At 36.9% G+C, this 23623-nt stretch overlaps 4 protein-coding genes across 5 annotated transcripts; 1 reads left to right on the top strand and 3 right to left on the bottom strand.

Moving 5' to 3' along the window:
* Positions 3749 to 8194, bottom strand: LOC18613638 (cellulose synthase-like protein D5). The gene is made up of 3 exons (XM_007050973.2): positions 7090 to 8194; positions 5948 to 6752; positions 3749 to 5863 (listed from the first exon to the last, which is right to left on the bottom strand). Exons 1-3 carry the CDS (start codon positions 8019 to 8021, stop codon positions 4088 to 4090), a joined length of 3513 nt encoding a protein of 1170 aa, XP_007051035.1. The 5' UTR covers positions 8022 to 8194; the 3' UTR covers positions 3749 to 4087.
* LOC18613637 (COBRA-like protein 7) lies at positions 10503 to 13446 on the top strand. The gene is made up of 2 exons (XM_007050972.2): positions 10503 to 11329; positions 11768 to 13446. Exons 1-2 carry the CDS (start codon positions 10777 to 10779, stop codon positions 13180 to 13182), a joined length of 1968 nt encoding a protein of 655 aa, XP_007051034.2. The 5' UTR covers positions 10503 to 10776; the 3' UTR covers positions 13183 to 13446.
* Positions 14362 to 15954, bottom strand: LOC18613636 (two-component response regulator ARR1). The gene is made up of 6 exons (XM_018118212.1): positions 15786 to 15954; positions 15378 to 15530; positions 14871 to 15266; positions 14701 to 14786; positions 14413 to 14576; positions 14362 to 14371 (listed from the first exon to the last, which is right to left on the bottom strand). Exons 1-6 carry the CDS (start codon positions 15952 to 15954, stop codon positions 14362 to 14364), a joined length of 978 nt encoding a protein of 325 aa, XP_017973701.1.
* LOC18613634 (syntaxin-42) lies at positions 19413 to 22052 on the bottom strand. Of its 2 annotated transcripts, none has more exons than XM_018114352.1 (8): positions 21684 to 22052; positions 21300 to 21573; positions 21050 to 21139; positions 20862 to 20939; positions 20458 to 20535; positions 20324 to 20389; positions 20163 to 20243; positions 19413 to 19890 (listed from the first exon to the last, which is right to left on the bottom strand). In XM_018114352.1, exons 1-8 carry the CDS (start codon positions 21872 to 21874, stop codon positions 19783 to 19785), a joined length of 966 nt encoding a protein of 321 aa, XP_017969841.1. In that variant the 5' UTR covers positions 21875 to 22052; the 3' UTR covers positions 19413 to 19782. The 2 variants fall into 2 exon arrangements, with proteins under 2 accessions (XP_017969841.1, XP_007051030.2); XM_007050968.2 differs by having other exon boundaries at positions 21300 to 21576; positions 21684 to 22051.

Genomic DNA, 23623 nt, shown 5'->3' with positions numbered 1-23623 from the left:
GGCCTACATATGCTTTGGTGTTGAAATCATAAAAGAGCGGTCTGACGCTGACAGCTTTTTATCTCAATTATTCTAATCATATTCTAATCCGGTTGTTTTTAATCATTTGGTTGGGTTTGGGTGATTCTAGAAGGAGAGGCCGGCATGGCAGGGTGATTGCACTACCTGACCTTGATTCCATATAGAAAATCCTTGACTTAGTATAATAAAAATCCTCTCCAATCCAAGTATTATTACCCAAAAATATAGGTGAAAAAGGCTGTTGCTAATTGATTTTTCGTGCGTACGGACGAGCTTCCTTTTTGTACCTTGGCTTTTGGAGTTGGTTATTCATGTGGATGGAATTGCTGGCTTATATTGTGATGATCAAGAGGAGGTTTTTCACGTGGAATGCCTGAAGATTACAAGGCTTTACAAATGTACAAGAGAGAGTAGCCGGACCCATAAACCATCGCATTCAACTTGGTCCCCAGTAGGAGTCTGTGCATTTCTTTCTTATGCACTAATTTGGTTTACACCCTCTTGCGCTTAAATCTGCAGATAAACCGTAAAATAAATTGGATCTTTACCAGAAACCGAAAGCTCTTCCTCGATTGTTTGGGCATAATGCCATTGTCCAAGATGCCTGGCATCTTAACTAGTGTATGGAAGGATCTGTTGGGAACGACACGAAACAATTTATTGACATGAGCTTGTCTAAGAAACCTCCAAACACGTTGCGTGGTCTTCTTTGTGTTGCTACAAATCTGTCCCCTTTATTCCATGTGCACATAGACACACCAAGTTTGTATTGAATGTGGACAGTGATTTTCATGGCTGCCCTGATACTAGTAGCTCTGGCATTTGGAATCATGTTAGCAAAGATCAAATCAAGTTCTAGTTTCGCTGTTGAAGGCAGAATAAATTTGGTCTCTTGCAAAGCTTCTTTCTTTCCCGGTGGAGAGGTTAAAGCACAGAGACATGTTCGGTTTCTGGTTCTCTAAAACTATTTCAGTCGACTGTGGCATGTGAGGAAAGGCACAAAAGAGGAAAAAAGCTAGGTGTAAAATGAGTGTTGAAGGGCTTGAGAACTTTTACAGCTAGAAACAGCCACTGGGTTAATATAAGGTAAAGAGGGGACCATCAAGTATCAACAATCATTGGTCCACACCGCCACCCCCAGTGCCACAATTACAAGCTTTCCTGCCTAATCTCCAATCAAAGGCTCCTGCTTCATTTCAAATTAAGTGGGGCATATTTACGAGCTGTGTTTTGCACCCAAACATCATATGCGAATCCAACGGAGGAATAAACTTGAAGAACTAGCTCCTCTTACTGTACCTCATAAGAGACGAGAGGAGCTTTATTTAGACTTATTGAGGATTAAGCGTGCAAGGGATCAAACTATTCGTGAACTATTAGAGTTAATTCAATAAATACTCGAATTTAACTTATTTCTTATTGAATAGAGGTCGATTTGGAGCTATTCAAATAGTTAGACTAGTCAAATTCGTTTTTTGTAATACTCAATTTAAGTGATTTACGAATCTTATCAAATTTTTAAATTTTAAAATACTATATTAATAAAATATAATATTTACTAATATATTTTAAAATTAAAATTTTATTTTTATTTCGAATTTAAATTCAGATTGAGTCGGATTTCGAATTTTTTATATAAGTTAGTAATGATAATCCTCAATTATTTTTCAAATCAAGTCGGAGTAAAAAATGTAGCTGGATGGAGCCTTTCACTGTATTGACCCGACTTATTGCACCCCTACTGACGACTGAAAGCAAGGTTGTTTGGGTCCCAAAAAAGCAACAAACAACCCCAAGAACGGAGTGGCATTGACTGGGATAGCAATTTCAACCACATATTTTGATATTTATTCCCCTCTGAAAATTTTTAGAGTGGCACCGACAAAGGCACCAAAACACAAGTCAGACTTTATTTATTTATTTATTTATTTTGGTTTTAGTTTTCCCAGAGTAGGAAGGAAAGTATTAAGCTCAAATCTAAGATCTTTATCGAAGTGACCTCTAATCATTTTCTCTACCTCATGGACTACAGAAATTTGTAATGACTGAGGCCTGAGCAAACAGCTCAGGGGAGTTTCTTTGACTTGGATTTTAATGATTAGCATTATACTAATATTAGATTCAAGTTTAAAGTTAAAGGGTCGTCTTTTTCTCCAAAAAGCAACCATGGCATAGCTTATCTAGCTGTTACAATGCCATATTCTTTAGTACTTCAAATTTTCACTTCCACCACACCATGCTGGATTCGCCTCCTTTTTTAGAATAATTTTGTCGACTTCTATAAAATTATTCCATGGATTTATAAATATTCAGACTCAATGAACTAGTGATGGTAATTATGAGTAATTAAGTTAGTTCATTATTTGCCATGTTACAGCAGAGATGATCATTATTTGCATATGATGGCAAATCTCCAAATGATTTTTTACCCAAACATATTTTTAAATAGCTAAGAATTGTTGACTTGTTAGGGAGAGAGACACCAATTATTGAAGCACAAAGCAATCAATTCCGCCTCCCCTCAGTAGTCCCCAACGCACAGGTGACAGGACCTTGGTGACACGTCATACAAAAGACTAATGGAAACTAGAAATTCCATGATCAAAAGTTTGATCAAGTTCCATCTTATAGTATTCAAGGAGAATCATGTACTTTCAAGAGCAAGAAGGAATTGACATATAAAATAGGAATGACAGGAACGTTTTAAAACTGGCTGCTAAAAATTGCAAGTGACCCAAGATTGAGGGCTGTAGCCTATAGCTGCAAGTAGAGAGGCTAAAGTGGGACAGATTACACATGAATGCCCTTGCCGCTCCTACATAGATTATAACGATGTTTTCTACCACGACTATGATCCATAGGACCACTTGAAAACTCTGCCAAAGGAAATGTAGCTTTGACTTTGATGGGACTATTGGCAAGGCGCGCAGCTTCAGAATTTATTGTGTCTATATCTCTATACGTGTGCAACGGGGAGATAGCTAAGTTAGCGAGCCGGATTGCCTTTACTCAGATTGTACATTGTAGGGCGCTAACAGCCGCTTCCGTGTGGGCATACACCTTGCATTATCAAATTAAATTAAGTGGGGCATTACAGGCTTGTTTCACAGTATATCAATGTGCAATTCATGTAATGGCAAGAAATATTCCATGAAAAGCCTATACTTTGTCATGAAATGGAGAGCAAAACACCAATTGGGCAATTGGAAATTGTTCACTTTCTAGAAGAGGATGGTTGGATCCACCATTCCGTCGTCATGGAGTGGGCTAAAGATTCATTCCATTGGAGTGCCTCGTTCTGCTATGTGGATTCAGCCAAGCCATGGGAGTTCTCAAAACTTTGTGGAACCATTGAGAAACATCGACACGGCGCATTAAAACAGAAGATAGGACAGCGGTTAGACTAGATTCTTGTGGGCAAGCATACAATGCTAAGAAATCTTATAGTAGGATGAATGGAAGATGATGCCGAACTTCATATTCGAACAAATTTATGTGGAGCTGGGCATTCATTGAACAATGGTGTGGGGTATCAAGAAAATTCCTCGGAGGAAGATCAACCAATCTGTAATATTTTAAATCAGGATGCACCCCAGTAACTGAAAAGGCTCTCAGGTTGAACAATCGAAGTTGTGTCATCAATCAGGATTTCACCCTAAGAATGGATTTTGTCTGCTTAAATGTTGTGTCATCAACTGTGGAATAATCGAAGTTGCCTGCTTGTATATACTCACAAACAAGTTCCGTAGTTTGATTAACCGAACTTTATATTTGACAGCAGATTTTGTACAAAGTCGATTCATAATGCTGCACAACATTAAAGCCAACATTAAGCTACCACCTAATCTTAAAATTCTTAACACTTTGAACAAACACCAAAGCTATACTTGGAATTTAGATACATTACATTTCATATGAATAAAAAAGTATCAAAAGTAACATATCACAAACCAAATTACATTCAACATGAAAAGGCAGAGAAAATAAAAGCTACAAAATGAAGTTGAGAAACTTCACGCCTTTTGTGTTGCTGCATTTGCACAACTGCGGCTATAACAGAAATACATCAAGGAAACTGGAACTTCATGTAATCCTGCCTTCCAGATGGAGGACTTATGTACACCCAAAGCAAGGAAATAATGATGGAGAGCAAGCCAGACCACACAAAAACAATGGTTGGAACTTTTCCCCTCCTTCCCATCAAACCCTTTGCAAATGGATAGAGATGGCTCAGGACCCAGAAGCTGAAGAACACCCCTCCAAAAAGCTTGCTCCACTGTGGAAAGGGGCTGTACATGGTTCTTGCTACACCCACTGCGATTGCAATCGAGTTTACCATCATTATTGTGACCGGAGGAACCATTAGGAAGCTCCATTTTACAACATATAGCTCGGCAAATTCATCATCTCCATCATCTGGGGTGGCTGATTTAGAAGTTAATGTAAAGGAGATGTCAACTCCTGCTATAACCTTTAAGAGTCCTTGTAGCACAGCTGCAGGATGGGCACTGGTTCCACCAATCAACCAAAACTGTTCATTTCGCCACCAATCATGAAGAGTGATTCCTGACCATTTGATTTCAAGGATAGCAAGCAGGCATAATGTGATTGTGATGGTCAACAAGAATATCAGGAAGGTCACGCTGAGAGATTGCACTATGAACTGCCCGGAGAATAGAGAAACTGCAGGTAGAATGCAGTAGACTAGGAGAAACATAGAGGTGAAAGGGTACATTCCCACATTGAAATATGCTATTCTTTGCAAGAATTTCATTCGACGACTAGCAAATAGTGCATTGTTCCTCGAGAAGAATATCTCAACAGAACCAGTTGCCCAGCGAAGAACTTGGTGCAGCCTGTCTGTTAAATTGATTGGAGCAGTCCCTCGGAATGCATCCCTCTTGGTTACACAGTAGACTGATCTCCAACCACGATTGTGCATTCTATAACCAGTCACCACATCTTCTGTGACAGAACCATATATCCATCCTACTCGTTTTCCCCACTCAGTTCTATCCTCATAGAAGCAAGAGATAACACTTATTGCCTCTGCAACAGTTGCAGCATCTAAAGGCTCACGTGGAACTGCAAGAGAACCTGCTGGCCTGCCTTGGTTTCCCTTTCCTTGCAAATCCTGAAGCAGCCTTCCTTGGTATTCAGCAACTGGGATTGATGCAGCAAGAGAAGTAGAGTTTCCAAACCTTTTCGGAAGAAGCAAAGATTCAATATCTGCATCATCATCATCATTGTGTTCCCCATTAATAGGCAATACTATCTCATCTTCTGCTTTCTTTGTCACCTTGGGTTTCCTTAAAAATAATTTGATTTTCCTTCTACCAAACCACCCATGATGTTCAGTGGCTCTAGGAGGACTAAACCCGTAGAGAGCAGTTCTCCTGAAAACGCAGCCTGTGCCCACATACATTGGACCTTGCAACCCATCAAGAGCTCTCATGCTCACATCAAAGAACACGGTATTATGATTTGCATATCGGTCATTTGGGTCAATCCCCTCAAACCTTTGTGGGAATTGAACATAACAGATCCTGTCACCACCTCTATCAAGCATAAAGCACATACCTTCCCTTAGAGCCAAAGAATTGTAAATGTAGTGATCACAGTCAAGATTGAGGATGAATGGCCCATTTGACATTATAGCACTGGTTCGAACCAGCGCATTCATGGCTCCTGCTTTCTTGTTGTGATCATAACCTGGCCTTTTTTCACGAGACACATAAACGAGCATAGGCAACCTTGTATCAACTTCTGTTGTGTCAATCAAGTTATCTCCATCTGCTTCTGAACCATAAACTGGTTCTGCATTTGGTGGGGCGAGCATTGCCTGCGGAGAAGACTATGTTTCAGCACTTGGAAATTACACAAATTCAATAACCATTAATTCCACAAGTTTAATTGTGAAATATACCTGAATAATCCCAGCATGATCTCCCTTTGAATGGTCTGGCTCTGCAGAAGCCCAAGTTCCAGGCCAGTGAGAACCGTCTGACATCCAAGTGGCCTTGGGAAGTTTCATAGGGTCTGAAAGATTGCCTCCCATTTCCATCTGTTTCTTTTTAGCTCGAAGCTCTTCATGGGCATTGTAAGCGTCTGATCTCCTCCTAATCGACTCAGGCAATGAGTTAATCCTCACCTTAAATTCATCATATTCTCTCTTCACCCTCCTTCTCTCCCTAACGAAATCAAGCCTCACTTTGTTCTTCAGAAAATCACGCTTCTGTCCAAAATATGCCTCAGGATTTCGAGGTTCTATATTATGTTTCCGGCAAAAAGGAACCCAAATTCTGGCGAAGCTAGCAGTCTCAGCTAAAGCTTCAAATGTCAGAAGAGATCCACCATCATCTGAGAGATAACAAGCAAGCTTTTCTACTGGATAGTCAACAGCTAGGATTGAAAGGATGGTGTTTGCTGTGACCAGAGGGGGTTCCTTTTCAGGGTCAGCCGTGGAAACAAAAACATCAATACCTGGAAGGTCTGATCTTCCTTTTGGGTTACGAAGGTTTGGAGACTCAAAACGCTCCTTCAGAACAGAGAGGTCAGTTAATCTGTTTACAGGACAGAGCTTAGGAAGCTGATCTAGAAGCCATGAAAAGGCAAACCAGAGCTCACAGGTTATGGACATTCCCCATAGCCACATTGCATCACGGTTAGGGTGCCTAATTCTCCATGTAAGAAAGAAACCCAGGGCAACAAGACGTAGTATAATAATCAGTCTGCATACAAACAAATGTAATTCATGATATAGATGACTAATCTTCAACATAGGATAGCACAAACTATTGAATTTCAGTTTTCACTTAACCAGACTATGTTTGGGAATATACGATAGCAAAAAATAAGAATCATTATATTTGAAATTAGTTTCTTACTGTTAACACGCATATGATTTACAATGCAAGAAATATCAGTTTCATATTCCAGCAACCTTACTAGAGAAAATTTTTCGGATTTAGCATCACAAAGAATGACCAACGTTCAAAAGTAAATGTTAATCAAATTGACAGAAATTGAAGGCAGATAAGAGCTCTTGATTTAAAATCTGAAATTTACCTGTATGGACTGAGAATTGCTGCAGAAACTCCAACCTTCCTAGTCAAAGGCCTCTTACTTCTCTCTCCAAAATCAGGTGGATGCTCGAACCCATTAGCACCTGATCCAACCCCATATCCATCTTTAGGCCACACCGCATTTCCATACCCGTAAGTCCCTTTAGTCTCAAACAACCACCTCGTGTGATCAAAATCAGGTGAATGATTCTGCCCTTTAAATGATTTCACAAGTGAAAGCCTTTTATCCAACTTGAAATCAGCCATTGAAGGCAAAGGCAAAGCCTGATCTTCTGCTTCAGACCTAACCTCATCTTCATCATCATCACCATCACTAACATCCTTGTAAGGCTCTTTACACCCAGGACAATGACCTCCACCACTCCCCACACAATCCAAGTAACAGTCTCTACAAATTTTAAACCCACATTCACATTTTCCTTGAATTGCTTTCTCATCACACCCTTTCATTCCACAAACCAAGCCCGATTTCACTGTCTCAGGTCTTTCCAAGGAACAATCAATGACATGGCCACGAGTGACCGAATTGAACCCTCCTGTGAAAATAGTACCCGAAATGAAACTCCTCTCAGGCTTCAGCTTCAGCCCATCTTTTCCATCTTCACTAAGGCTTGTTTGAGAGGCTGAGATGGATTGGTGATCAGGAGTTGGAGGTATGTGGACAGTGTAGCTAACGAATTCTGAATTTATCTCTTCAATGGGTTCATCTTTCGACATCGAACAATATCTTCCTCCACTTGAAGCCCTTCTATTTCCTCTACTACCGAGAGGACTAGGCGAATTTGGGTTGTTCGCAATTGAAGCACGTGGAACTGGGCTAGTCAAGCCCATGCTTCTACTCCCAGTTTCTTTGCCTCCTGACGAAACCGTTATCGTCACCGGCGAAGAAGTTGGAGAAGCGGCCGTTTTCACCATCTTTACAAATAAAATTTGGCTTCTCAAAAAAAGACCCTCAAAATTTGAAGGAAAAGATATTAGAAAGAGAGAAACACGCCGATGAAGAAAAAACTCAAAGAATCTAAAGAAAGATGAAAATTTTTTGAAAAGAGAAATGACTGTGGTGCATTTCTAAGCAAAGGTTGCATTTGAATTTTGAAGTCGGAAGGAATTTCTTCTACTAGGAGCCTAAAAGGTTTATAGTAACGGTCGACTAACGTGGTCCGTGGATCTAATAGGATCGGACGGTTACTTTTCACTAGAAACGGTCGATGTTGTCGTAGGGGGGCCAGGACGAAGAGAAAAGTTAAAAAGCGAAGGGCTTTCTTTAACTTCCAAGTCCAACGGTCGACTTATCTTAACGGTGTAAAATATTGGGTTACTCAATTAAATAATGTCATAATTTATGTGGGGTCATTGTTCAAAATTTTGCCCCTTCATGCATATAATTCCTTGGGATCTGGGTTTCCACTCTACGAGTATTACTTTATTACACCAAATCTTGGTGGCAGAAGAAAGAAAAAAGAAAGATTTTGAAACCATTCTCTTCTATTATATTAATCCGACCACTCATTGTTTTAAATTTTGTGATGATTTTTTTTCCCTATGAAACATAAGAGTTCCATCTCTACTTAAATTGTAATGTCTTAAGCACTAGATACAAGTCAGAACAGCTCAACTGAGTTATCAAAGGTTCGATTAACCTTAAAACTTTCGGTCACTTAGAACTTGGAAGCTTGGGCAAGGCAAGTTCGAAAGAAGATTGAGTTCAAGTCAAAAACGAGGCCCCAGTCCTTGAATTGGCTGTACGAACAAGTTGGCCAAGTAGCTAAGCACAAGTATGTTTTGTAGTACTACCTCGGATGTTACCCTTGCTCATCACGAACAAGCCAAGACCCTTGCACATATCTCTCTCGGGCCCCTTATAAATGAAAACCATTGACATTTTGCAAGAGATAAGAGAGAGAGCATTGAGTATATATTATGCAGGCAAGAAGTTCTTATGGAATTAATAATTAAACCTAGCTTAGGATTATTAAAATAATAATCAATAAAGTTGATGACCTAGTAACACGAATAAAGACGTAGTAGTATATCTGTATACAACTAGTGTTACATTTATTAATAACCAAAACTAAAAAAAAAAAAAAAGGAGAAGAGACTTTTAAATATAAGACATGCACTTCCAAACAATACTATGACTTTGAACTGAAGGAAAAAAATAGCTATATAATGAAAATTTTCCAATTTAATTGGACATGTACGATAATTCGACCAAACTAGCTTTTTTTTTAAAAAAAAGAATGTGTGGAATAACAAGAAGTGGACTAATTATTTTTCAAGTTTCTATGTTATATATGTTCACGCTTTCAATTTATAAAATATACTTATTAAGTGAAAGAAAGATTTTATTTATAAATTCAAAATCCATTTCATCTCTTACTGATTTAAGATTTGTAATATTTACGAATTACGAATTGTAATAATATATAGAAGTATGGCACAAATTAATTGTAATAGTTTTCTTTACCCCATAACGCATGCTAATATATATCAATATGATGATTAGGATCACCATAGTATTAATTAAGTTACTTCATTTTTTTTTAATTGTTAGTGATAACTACTCATATTTCATACGATCAACATACAAATTAATAGAATTGAAAATTTCAAATGGTATAATATAAAATGGTTACTTTTGTTTTTTAAATAGCTTTTTGTCAATGAATTGTTTATTATAGAATTTACAAATTGTTTAACATTAATTTAGACATGAAGTTTTTAATTACTTTTGTTTTGAAAAATGAAATGTATGAATTTAAATATTTAATATTGACATGAATGAATTTATAAATTTAACACTAGTATTGGATTGAGTTTGCCCTGGATAATCGATTTAAGTTTGAATTTTAGTATGTAACTAAAATGAAGTTGGAATAAAATTCGAATCTTACCTACCTCTTGAATTTGAACATATTTAGATTTAGATATTTGAATCTTTAATGACCAACATAATAATTCCGGGTGGGAAGGCTGAAGCGATAAATTAGGAAAAGGCAAGACATGCAACCGAGGAAGACAACAAGTATAGACAAAGGCGCTGTATTTCTATAATTTCCTTTTCTGGTAAGAAAAGTTTAAATGGGCTTTGAGGAAATGGGAGGAAAAAGGCTGAAAGGCCCACAAATTCAAGAGAATGAGTCACCAAACGGGAGGGAAGCGTCACGTCAAGGGTCCCCACGTCTCCGCTGTTCGAACTTTACCTGGTCTCTTCTCCGGTTTAAAATGTCAAACAACGAAATATATTTCTTTTGCATGACTTTGATGGAATTATAAACATATATACTATAAAAATAAAAGAAGGTAAACTAGTATTTCTTTATGTTATTTCATAACTTTCATTTTCCAAATTCAAATTTAAATCTCCAAATTAAATTTTCGATCAATAGAAAAAGAGTCAAGACATGTAAAACCTACGCTTTTGAAAATAGAGGGAAATAAATAAATAAAAATAAATGTAGAAGAAAAATGAAAGAAGAGAGCCAAGACCAGTTCGCTCTTTGCTTGGCTGATGCCAGCAAAGTTGCAATGAAGAAGAAAAGAACCAGAGCCGGCACTCCACAAACATTCACCATTTCCATTTCTTTAAGCCCATCCCCTGACCAAAACCAACTCCCTCTTTGAATTCCTACAGCAATTCATTTCTCTCTAAGGTTTCTCTGACAAGACCATGGCTAATAAGAAACTCCATCGCATCATCTTCACCTTCTTTTTCATTTCAGTTTCTCTCCTCAACACATCGCTTTCTCAAACCCAAACTCCAACTCCAGCTCCAGCTCCTGCGCCAGCTTCCGACTCATGCAACGGCATATTCTTATCCTACACCTACACCGCAGGCCATCCCATCCCTCCCACCGACCCGAGCAACCAGGCGTACCGTTTCGAGTCCACTTTAACTGTTCTCAACAACGGACGTCACGAGCTCAAGTCTTGGAGAGTGTTTGTCGGGTTTCAGCACAAGGAGCTTTTGGTCTCTGCCTCTAACGCTGTTTTGGCTGATGGGAATTCGCTCCCTGCTGAGGTTGGTAACGGCACCGTTTTCGCCGGGTTCCCTATGAGTGACCTTAAATCGGCTGTGGAGACTGCTGGAGACATGACACAAATGGAGGTTCGGGTCGGGTTGGTGGGTACCCAGTTTGGTGTTGGAGCTCCGAATGTTCCCATGCCGCTTAATATTAGTCTTGTTAATGATGGGTATTCTTGTCATAATCTCACCAAGCAAGGTTTGGTTACTTAATCAATTTTTTAATGAATAAGTTTTTGTTAAATTTGGTTTTATAAGATTAATTTGGGAGATAGTAGGTCTAATAATCTATGTTTCAATAGTAGAAAAGGAGAAACAAGAAGGAAATTTGCATTTTCTTTTAATTAATAACTTGAAAATGATGTACGGCTTCAATTCATGAATCTTCTCAACTTCGACCTGTTTTATAGTAAACGCTAATGATTTTGACTGGGAATATTCCATAATTTATCCTCAGAATTAATATTTTTGAAAAGTCTAATGAAAAAAAAAGATTGTAATCAATAATATATGTTGAAATGTGAAACTGTTCCATTTTACTTTCCTGTTAGGCATCTGATCTGTTTTAGGAATTTAAAAGTTGGAAAACTATGTGCATTCTATTGATTAATGAGTTGATTTTTGTGGTTTTCACTAGGGAACAATGAGATGCATGTATGCTGCATTCAAGATATAAACTCTGGTTCAAACAATGCGCCAAATGATGAATTCTTGCCCAGGCAAGAAGGTGATCTTATAATCATGTATGATGTGATCAAGGCATCTGATGATAATTACTGGGCACAGGTTTCAATCTCGAACCATAACCCTCTCGGTCGCCTTGATAATTGGCAATTGAGCTTTGATTGGATGAGGGAGGAATTCATCCATACCATGAAAGGGGCTTACCCTTTTGTTGTTGATACAACAGACTGTATTTTCGGCCCGCAAGGTCAGCACTACAAGGCTATGGATTTTTCACAGGTATTGAATTGTGAGAGAAGGCCTACGATTATTGACCTTCCCCCAACAAGGGCAAATGACTCGATTCTTGGGAGCATTCCCTTCTGCTGCCGAAATGGGACAATTCTGCCACCTTTAATGGATCCAAGCAAGTCTAAATCATCTTTTCAAATGCAAGTTTTCAAGATGCCCCCAGACTTGAATAGGACAGAGCTAACTCCACCCCAGAACTGGAAGATCCATGGCACTATGAATCCAGATTATGAATGCGGGAACCCAGTGCAAGTAAGCCCAAGTCAATTCCCTGATCCAAGTGGTTTGCCTTCAGAAACAGCAGCAATTGCCAGTTGGCAAGTAGTTTGCAATATAACACACTCCAAGGAGGCAATTCCAAAATGTTGTGTCTCGTACTCAGCATTTTTCAATGATTCTGCTATTCCATGCAACACATGTGCTTGTGGCTGCAATGGCAACCCAAGCCAGACCTGCAGTGCCACAGAGCCAGCTCTACTTCTACGACCCGATGCTCTTCTTATACCTTTTGACAACAGAACTGTTGAAGCTCTGAAGTGGGCTGAGATAAAGCGACGAACAGTTCCAAATCCATTGCCATGTGGAGATAACTGTGGAGTTAGCATCAACTGGCACTTATTATCAGATTACAGAGGTGGATGGAGTGCAAGAATCACTATTTTTAACTGGGGTGAAACTAGCTTTGAAGATTGGTTCGCAGCCGTTCAATTTGACAAAGCAGTACCAGGCTTTGAAGAAGTCTACACCTTCAATGGAACTGTGCTGCTTGGTTCCAATAATACGATATTCATGCAAGGTCGTCCGGGGTTGAATTATCTTCTGGCAGAAACAGATGGAGCCAATCCAAAAAAGGATTCCCGTGTTCCTGGTACACAGCAATCAGTTATCTCATTCACCAAGAAGTCTACACCTGGTATTAATGTGGCAAAAGGGGATGGTTTTCCATCTAAAGTCTTGTTCAACGGAGAAGAGTGTGCGCTTCCCACTATACTTCCAACTAACAAAGCTGCCAGGATCAGTGCAGCAACCAGCACTTTTGGCTTTCTAACTCTTGCCCTTTTCTTGCTAATGCAGTGATAGCTGCTCAATCGCCTTAGTTGGATGAATTTGTTATTACGGCTGCTCCAAATTCTTTTTTCCGTCTTCAGTTGCCCTTCTTGAGGCCAATACATGTTTGGCCTCCTGTTAGAGGTGGATTTTTTAGCATTGAACTATTATTCTATTCTCACTGCATATACAAAAGTTATATAGTTTAGTTAAATGTTTTAACTTTTAAGATGTACTAGCATTTTACTGCATATATTCAATTATTAATCCATTTCTTGGCCATTTGGTGAGATATTTAACGTTTGTTTGCTGCATAATCCTTCGAATTTCCGACGACTTGTGTTTTGATGGTTTGACAGCAATTTGGTAAACAAGTGATTTAGTTCATAATGACTCAGGATATTAATTCCAATTACTGGAGCAAGCTCCTACTCTTTGGAAATCTTAATCTTCTTTTGGTATATTAAAAACACAAGGAAATTGTTTTCACAAGATAAGAAGAAAGAAATGGTAAAAAGAATAAGTTATCTGTCAAGGAGTCTTCAATAAAAGTAAATGAAAATAAAATTTCAGCATAGAGAAAAACCTGCCATGACTACTCGCTGCATATATGTTCCAATTTAAAGGAACAATAAAATGTACCTTTGAAAGAAAATTTGGAATCTAATCTTCTGGCTGACTAAAACAAGAGAGAACTGCACGAGAAGTACATGAGAGAGAGAGATACAGAGAGATTACTAGGATGATCTTCTACGGAGAAGAAACTATTATGGCTAGCCGTCAGGGTTGGACTGATATAAGATATCCAATGACCGCAACCTTTTGCTACAAAAGACCATAATGAACGTAAATAAGAATTAACTATTGCTTTGATTAGATTCATAATCACCAAAAATAACTAGTGGAAGTACTGAATGTTAAAAGCTAACCTATACAAATGGTCCACGAAAGATGTCTTCCTGATCAAATTGTCTGACCAGAAAGGAGGGCTCATAGATCAACTCATCTACAGCTGGAGGTGGGTTTGAAAGCTCAGTCACGTTTCCTCCGTTTCTGTAAAAGTATTCTTCATTCGAGATGGCAACACCACCAGCAAAATCTTTATGGTATAACAAGTTTGCTCGAGAGAGATCATGCGAGGAGAATTCAGTTGGGAGACAGCGACTCGAGTCTGAAAACATTGTGTCAAAAATATTGCTCCCTTGATGATCATTTGGACCTGTACTATAATTTTCATTTGCTCTCTCAAATCTGCATGACTGTGGAGCCATGAGATTTTGCAGTGGAAGTTGATGGCATGAAGCGACAGTGGGTTGTGCTTGTAGGTTGCGCTGGTGAATTGAAGAAGCTTGCTCAAAAAAAGCATTGAGATCTCTGTTCTCAGTCGAGGGTTCACCTACCTTTTGAAGATGCATCCGGTACTTCTGCCCCATGTAATTTATATTACGAGCATGGTGTTTGTCACAAAAGAAAAAGGCAATTCACTCAGTTTTAATTCTCGAATAATCCAGAACCTGTTAAAAGAATTTCATGAAAATAGAACGTTACCTGAAGATGACTGGCAATATTTGCTCTTGTAAGACCAGTAACATTCATGGCTTGCATACGCTCCAAAATTTTCTTAGGAACAGCCTCTGCAATAACATGATCATCAGATGCGAAGAATTAACTATGCAAAAATAGACTGAAGAATTAACTATGCAATAGAGTGTTCATACTGTCACGTCCTAGTTGATTTACAGCAGCAACGAACATATCATGGAGCTCTTGGGTCCAAATCATCCTCGGCTTCTTCGTAGTTGTCACTTCATCAGAGAATTCTCCATCATCTTCATCTTCATCTTCATCTTCCCTTGTCCGTTTCAAGCTTTGCAGGCTTCCTTTATCTCTCGCGGGCATTTGATCAGCATCCTTAGCTTGTTCTAATTTCAATAACCTGTCATTGACATTGTTCCCTGGCTGCTGAAACTCTCCCAAGCTACGTCTTTTCCTACGAACCACATGCTGCCATATGAATCTAATCGAGTCTAAGCGAACTGGTTTTACCAAATAATCACAAGCTCCATGGATTATACCCTTCATAATAACTCCTCTTTTATCATCTGCAGACATCACTGTGATAACGTAAACAGAATTGGGATCAAATTAATATAGTCGATAAAAATCATTAAAAGGAATATCCAAAAGCGTGGGGATTTCTTTTGAAGAAAAAATTATTTACTTACTAACAACCGGCAAGTCCATTTCTAATCCTATGATATCAAGAAGCTTAAGTCCATCCATTTCAGGCATATGTAAATCGCATATGACGATATCAAATCTTTCATTGTCTTCTCGAAGCAAAGCAAGGGCATCCTTCGCTAGCCGACACGTGGTAACTGAAAATCACAACGTCAAATTAGAAAACCATTATAGAAAACAGGAGCAAATCACGATTAATCATCGTCAAAGTGTTTTCAGATGATCAATTTGCAGCATTCAAACGTAAACGTAATTCATCATCTCAAGAAAAAGTGAAAAAAAAATTCAGAAATTAAAGAAAAAGGAGTGTTAATATTGAAAGGGAAAAAGAAAAAGGAATTACAGATAGCGATGATCATAAAATCAAAACCAAACTAACAACACCAATATACCTTCATATAAAAGCTTTCGAAGCATTATCTCTAATACTAGGAGACATGTTCTAGAATCATCAACTATGAGAATCTTCAAACCAGCCGGAAATTCACCAACAACACTGTTGTTAACTTTATCTGCACAACCGTTCTTCAAAAGGGATATTTGAATATTCTGTTCATCCATTAATCGAAACAACTATCCAATAATAAACTTATGGGAATAAAAAAACAGAAATAGACACTGTAAATGTAAACTAGTAACAAGAAGCCGGTGACCAAACTTTGTTCACTCTACATCTCGGATAAGTGTATCTGCGTAATAATCTCCATTGTTTTTTCCTTAAAACTTTCTTCTGATATATACTGGGGTGGTTGAATAATTTTGTTTGCTTTTCCCCCTGAACCATTGAATGAGGCAATCAGGATAGCGTCTGTTTAGGGTTTGTTTGGTTTGTTAAACAAGGCGAGGATGAAATCTAGACATTTCTAACCCTATATTCAACTTTCAAATAGAAGATATCCGGTATTCCCTCCAAGGAGGTAGCAAAAAAATCTAGGGTCCTTCATTTTATTAACATTCATATCAGTTATAAAAAAAAAAAAAACATTTATTATAGATAAATATTTATAATATGTAGAACTATGACACAAATTAATTGTGATAGTTTTCTTTACTCCAAAACACATGCTAATATATATTATCAATATGATAATCATGATCACCATAGTATTAATTAAGTTACTTCATTGTTTTTAAAAAAAATAAATTGTTAGTGTTAACTACTCACATTTCATACGATCAACATACAAATTAATAAAACTGAAAATTTCAAATGGTGTAATATAAAATGGTTGCTTTTGTTTTTGAATAGCCTATTGTCCATGAATTGTTTATTATAGAATTTACAAATTGTTTAACATTAATTTAGACTTTAAGTTTTTAATTACTTTTGTTTTGAAAAATGAAATGTATGAGTTTAAATATTTAATATTGACTTGAATAAATGTATAAATTTAACACTAGTGTTGGGTCGAGTTTGTTTTTTAATAATTTGGATAATTGGTTTAAGTTTGAATTTCAGTATGTAATTGATATGAAGTTGGAATAAAATTCGAATCTTAACTACCTCTTCAATTCAATTTGAACAAATTTAGATTTAGATATTTGAATGTTAATGACCAAATTTAATAATAACGGATGGGAAGGATGAAGCGATAAATTAGGAAAAGGCCGGACATGCAACCGCAAGAAGACAACAAGTATAGACAAATTCACTGTATTTCTATAATTTCCTTTTCTGGTAAAAAAAGTTAAATGGGCTTTGAGGAAATGGAAGGAAAAAGGCTGAAAGGCCCACAAATTCAAGAGAATGAGTCACCAACCGGGCGGGAAGGGTCATGGGTCCACACGTCTCCGCTGTTCGAACTTTAACTGGTCTCTTCTCTTGTTTAAAATGTCAAACAACCAGATATATTTCTTTTGCATATACTATAAGAATAAAAGAAAGGTAAACTAGTATTTCTTTATGTTATTTCGTAACTTTCATTTTCCAAATTCGAATTTAAATCTCCAAATTAAATCTTTGATCATTAGAAGAAGAGTCAAGACATGTAAAACCTACTCTTTTGAAAATAAAGGGAAATAAATAAATAAAAATAAATGTAGAAGAAGAGAAATGAAAGAAGAAAGCCAAGACCAGTTCGCTCTTTGCTTGGCTGATGCCAGCACAGTTGCAAGGAAGAAGAAAAGAAACAGAGCCGGCACTCCACAAACATTCATCATTTCCATTTCTTTAAGCCCATCCCCTGACCAAAGCCAACTCCCTCTTTGAATTCCTACAGCAATTCATTTCTCTCTGAAGTTTCTCTGACAATACCATGGCTGATAAGAAACTCCATCGCATCATCTTCACCTTCTTTTTCATTTCAGTTTCTCTCCTCAACACATCACTTTCTCAACCCCAAACTCCAACTCCAGCCCCAGCTCCTGCACAAGAAGAAAATTTGGAATCTAATCTTCTGTCTGACTAAAACAAGAGAGAACTGCACGACAAGTACATGAGAGAGAGAGAGAGAGATAGAGAGAGAGAGATTACTAGGATGATCTTCTATGGAGAAGAAACTTTTACGGCTAGCTGTCAGGGTTGGACTGATATAAGATATCCAATGACTGCAACCTTTTGCTACAAAAGACCATAATAAACGTAAATAAGTATTATTAACTATTGCTTTGATTAGATTCATAATCACCAAAAAGAACTAGTGGAAGTACTGAATGTTAAAAGCTAACCTATACAAATGGTCCACGAAAGATGTCTTCCTGATCAAATTGTCTGACCAGAAAGGAGGGCTCATATATCAACTCATCTACAGCTCGAGGATGGTTTGAAAGCTCAATCACGTTTTCCTCCGTTTCTGTAAAAGTATTCTTCATTCGAGATGGCAACACAGCCAGCAAAATCTTTATGGTATAACAAGTTTGTTCGAGACAGATCATGCGAGGAGAATTCAGTTGGGAGACAGCGACTTGAGTCTGAAACCATTGTGTCAAAAATATTGCTCCCTTGATGATCATTTGGACCTGTACTAAAATTTTCATTTGCTCTCCCAAATCTACATTACTGTGGTGCCATGAGATTTTGCAGTGGAAGTAGATGACACGAAGCGACAGTGGGTTGTACTGGTGAATTGAAGAAGCTTGCTCAAAAAAGGCAAAAGTTTTAAGGACGCCCTTGCTTTGCTTCGAGAAGACAAAGAAAGATTTGATATTGTCATATGCGATTTACATATGCCTGAATTGGATGGACTTAAGCTTCTTGATATCATAGGATTAGAGATGGACTCGCCCGTTGTTAGTAAGTAAAGAATCTTTTCTTCAAAAAAATCCCCACGCTTTTCGACACTTATTATAGATAAATATCTATAATTTCTGGAGTAATGATCACAAGCGTGTTTTCTACATATTATTCATTTATTTATGATAAATTCAATGAGCATATGTTTATACTATTTATTATTTTCCATATTACTCTTCGTAAATATTCATTTACTATTAATAATGACGAATATATATATATTTAAACATGATCGTTACAGTGGAACCGTGGTCATAAAATATTTACCCGTTGTATTTATGCTTTAGCAGTTAAGCAAATCATGCCTTTTATAGTTAGGATTCTTGTACTTTTTGCAGACAATGAAGATAGAACTTGACAGTTTATATTATTTTATTAATTAAAACGGAGATGAACTTGACAGTTTTATTTGTCGAACCTTAGGGCGTGACAGTGCAATGTTCACTTAGTTGTCTTACATATATATAAGCTTAAGCTTTTCAACTAAAACTTGAAAAGACCCCAATATAGACCTCTGCTCAAGCTAAAACAGAAAATTTCCTGACCAAGTCCCACATACCAGTACATCTACCATATCGTAGAATCATGCTTCCATACTAGAATACGCACGGATAGAGGTGGACGCCTAAGAGGGCCTGGCTCAGGAGCAATTTGGTCTGTTAACAGGCTTCAGTCCAAAAATATAATACAAAAACTTTTTCCATGTTTATGCTACCCATAGGTAAATATTAATCCTATTCTAGAAACATGTAGTTCTGCCTCAAATATGGGAGGGAGAGCAGAATCGTGCCACTAGAATATCAAGAGTTCATAACAACCCCTGTATGCCTTCTGCTTTTCATTACTTTGAGATATCCGCACAAATTTGTCTTGTTACACGTAAAAATCACCTCATTACAATGTGAAAGGAACTTTTGACAATCTAATTCCCAGGCACCTATTTGAAAAAGTTCTCTAGAATGACCTCTACACAAACTTCTGAGAAAAAAGTGTGATACAAAACTATGTACAAATTCCCCACAACCAATGTTAGTTTATGAGTCCTATCAGGATCATTCTCAAGAAAATCATTGGTGGTTCCCCGATCTGAATATATACCTGATGAATCATGTCAAACTAGGATGCTAAGCTGCTGTCAGTACTGTATGATAATATGATCACAAGAATAACTCTTTGAGGACCAAAAGGACTATCATGATGAAGCATAAAATTACAAGCACTGTTGCACACATCACCATTCCTCCCTTCTTCTGTGTTCGCTCAGCCTGCAATTTCAAATACTCAACATGATTGTCTTAAACCTAATTCCGAAGCCAAAATCACAATAACCTAAGGACTGCCACAGCAACTAATGCACACGCCACATACATTAAGTTCAAAAGAAATCTTATACCAAATGAGGACAGGTGGTCTGTGATATCCAGGGGTTTTGGAAGGGGAAATGGTTCATAAAATATCTCCTGAAATATAAGTGATGAGTTTGTCTGTGTGTGTGTGTAATGAATGGGTGAGTGAATGAGACGAAGAAATAGAGAACCTTCTGGAGCTGTTTGAAGCCCTCCTCGACAGATGTAGCTACGTTTTGGATATTGTAGTCTATCCGATCGACAATCGTGCCCTGATAGAAGATATTAGATACCAATCAGCCAGTATCAATCAACCACAATTAATAGCATAATACTAGGATGCGTCTCAAACCTGGTCTATCACAAGGACTGAGAGATCTTTCATAATTTGAGCAAGCTCATTTACTGACTTGACAACCTACAAAATGACCATATTCATCAGAAGAGAACTACCATTGAAACAATAAACAACATGCATCTAGATACCTGAGTGATTTCTCTCTCCCTTTCTAGGGTTGAAAACTCACTCTGCTTCAGCTTGCTCATTTGGTGCTCATTAAAACCCTGCATTAGTCAACCATCATATTATATATACTAGACCATAGAACTGGTTGCATTGAATCATAAATGATTCAGGCCTTGCAATCTATTATATGCCATAACATTTACAAAACAGGTGAACTTTGTTCAAGCATACTCCAATTCCAAAAGTATCCACCATAAATTATGCTTCAGTTGAGTTTGGCATCCTTCCAATCTACATTTCTACACCACATCACCCACTTTGCAGCATAAATTGAAATCCCTTAACACCTAAATCCTAATTATAGAAATCAATTCACCTAAAGAAATAGTTCCAATCGAAAGTACAAATAAGAAAATGACATTACCACGTCACTGAATTCACTATCTTCTAATCTATTTCTGTTCTCATTCAAGTTCAACTCCAAGTCAACACCATCCTGTCCCTACACAACAAAACAAATATACATACAAAGTTAAGTAGTGCATAAAAAAACAGAGTAACAGAAAGCTTCATAGAGATTAACAAACTAACCAAATATCAATCAAAACAAACCTCTTTTTGCTGCTGCAGCCGTCTCAAATAAGTTGACTGTTTTCGCCGCAAGTCCATGGACAGGCTCTGAAGGTCAGTCGCAAGTGAACGCTGCTCACAAGAGGAATTTTAGAATAATACGGATTAGATATAGAGAAGGAACTCAATTAATAAATAACCAGAAATTTAATTAAACCAAATTCACATTATCTAAATTTGAAGCTATAAATAATCAACATTGTTCGAGAACAATAGAATTATCGTTAATTACCTGCACATTTTTTCTGAGATTGGAATCCTCGGACGATCCGTTGCTCGACAGCTTTTGCAATCTCTTTTCTGATTTCCTTAATAGATCTGTAATTTCTTTGGTTAAACCCTCAATCGCGCGTTGATCTTCTTTGCCGTCTCCAAATGAAGGCATTAAAGCCTTGGAATGAGCTTTGACTAACTCCGCCATCTTGACCTTAGCTCGTTGAATATTTGCCGCTATTTCTTCCGAATCGTCAATCCAAACCGGCGGCAAACCTATCGTAAAGGCACCACTACTGCAACAAATAAAAAAACAAAAGAAAATTTATAATTATTGAGGAAACATAGAAATAAATTCAACAGGAAAAAAAAGAGAAAAGAAAAGAAAAGGAGAGGTAGTTACCTTGAAGGACCAGGGTCTTCTTCGGTGCTGAGAGGAGTGTAAGAGGGACGATTGGAGCGAAGGAAAGAAGCGTTAACCATTTCAATAACCGGACCACCGGAACCGGACGCTGAGGAAGAGAGAGGAGCTCGAACGCTCTTTAATGCGTCTCTGTGCTTTTTGTACTGGACGGTCCGGTTTCTAGTTGCCATTGGGGAAAAAAAAAGAATGCTAACGGTTTTTGTTGGGAAATCGGAAAAGAAATGAACGTGAAAGAGGACGATTTAGAAGGAAATTGGGAATTCTTTTAAGGGATGAGAAAGTGAGAGAGGGAACGGTTGAAGATGGTAAAAGCTTTGAATTGAATTACAGATCCCTCTCCAGAATCAGTTTGCTGGGACAAATGGACGCTACTTTCCTCGTTCCGTACACCTGGGCCAACTGGTTACTGGACGGCACCCAAACAAACAGATCATCAAATTAAAAGGGCCAAGGTCCAGTAGTTGGGCCGTTGTTTGGATAGACTTTGGGTTTTGTTTGGGCTTACCGGTGGATCCAGGTATTAGTTAAAAAATAATATAACAAAATAATATTTACTTTTAGACTTAATTTGACTTAAATTATCAAATTCATTAACCAAATTTCTTATTAATTAGGTAAGTTATATGTCATGTGAGCATAAAATGTTCGCTAACAATGAATTTAACACGGTTAAATTTATATTAGAGTTAAGAAATTATTTGAGTACAAATTAAAGTTTAAGAGCTCTTTTTGATGTAATAAAAGACGAGTACATAGGTTTTTTTAGTATTTGAGATATTATTTTATTTGTACTATCATTTCAATTTTTTTTCAATTCTTGCACTTTTTTTTAGTTATTTGTTTAAAGCTTACTTTTTGTTATCTTTGTTTATATATTTTTCGATTTGTTAGAAGTTGCATTGGACCTTATAATTGATTAATGAAGAGGTGTATTTGACTATTTGAGGTAATTTTAGATAGTATGAATATATGCATTTAGAAAATATTTAATTTGTTTTAATCTAAAATTTATACTAATTAGAATTTTTCTTTTTTAACATGTCAAGGGAATGTGTGTAAAGCTATGGAAGGTCCATCTTTGAAGAATGTTGTTGAAATGCAATTCCTATGAGAAGTTTTATGAAAGACTTTATGTTCTTTCCTTTAAGCTAGCTTATTTTTATTTAGCTGGCTTGTATTATATATTGTGTTGAAATGTTATGTTGTGTTTATTTCATTATTCGGTACTCCATGTCAGTTGGTGGGATATACTTTTTTCCTATTTACATGTTAAAACTCTCTGTAGGTTAAATTTATTTTGATTAAAATACGGACATGAATAGTTCTACTTATCTTTTTCTTCAATAACGTTATCTAAAGTTGTTGAGAAAAATGTTGAAAATAGTTATAATGGACCGTATTGTGTTAATTTCGAGTATTATCAATTTAAATTACTTTTTATAAAAATTTAATTAATTTAATTTTCAAAATTTTCGATCCGAATCATTTGAACCAATCAAATCAACTAAATTTTCACCCATCTCCAATCAAATCAACATTCTTTTGCTATTCTTTCAGTAAAACGAAAATAGTACAAGGAAATGACTTTTTTTTTAGGTAGTGTTTGGTACTTTACAATTCAATGCAATTACAGATAATGTGATTGTAAGTAATATGATTGCAAGCAACGTGATTCCAAGGAAAATAACGTTACAGTGTTTGGTATACAAGTAAAATAATGATTAAAATGCAGAAAGATAACATTGCAGCGTTTAGTTTACAAGTATTTTACTGAGAATGTAATGTTAATTTTTAAAATTATCCCTATTTATTAAAATGTAAGTTTAATATACTTGTGTTTTTTATTATTAATTTTTATATAATATCATCTCTTAAATATATTTTTAATATCATATATTTTATTTTTATTTCTTATTATA

The sequence above is a fragment of the Theobroma cacao genome, chromosome 1, assembly GCF_000208745.1.
Source record: "Theobroma cacao cultivar B97-61/B2 chromosome 1, Criollo_cocoa_genome_V2, whole genome shotgun sequence".
NCBI lineage: Eukaryota > Viridiplantae > Streptophyta > Magnoliopsida > Malvales > Malvaceae > Theobroma > Theobroma cacao.
This window is presented reverse-complemented; position numbering and strand designations above follow the sequence as displayed.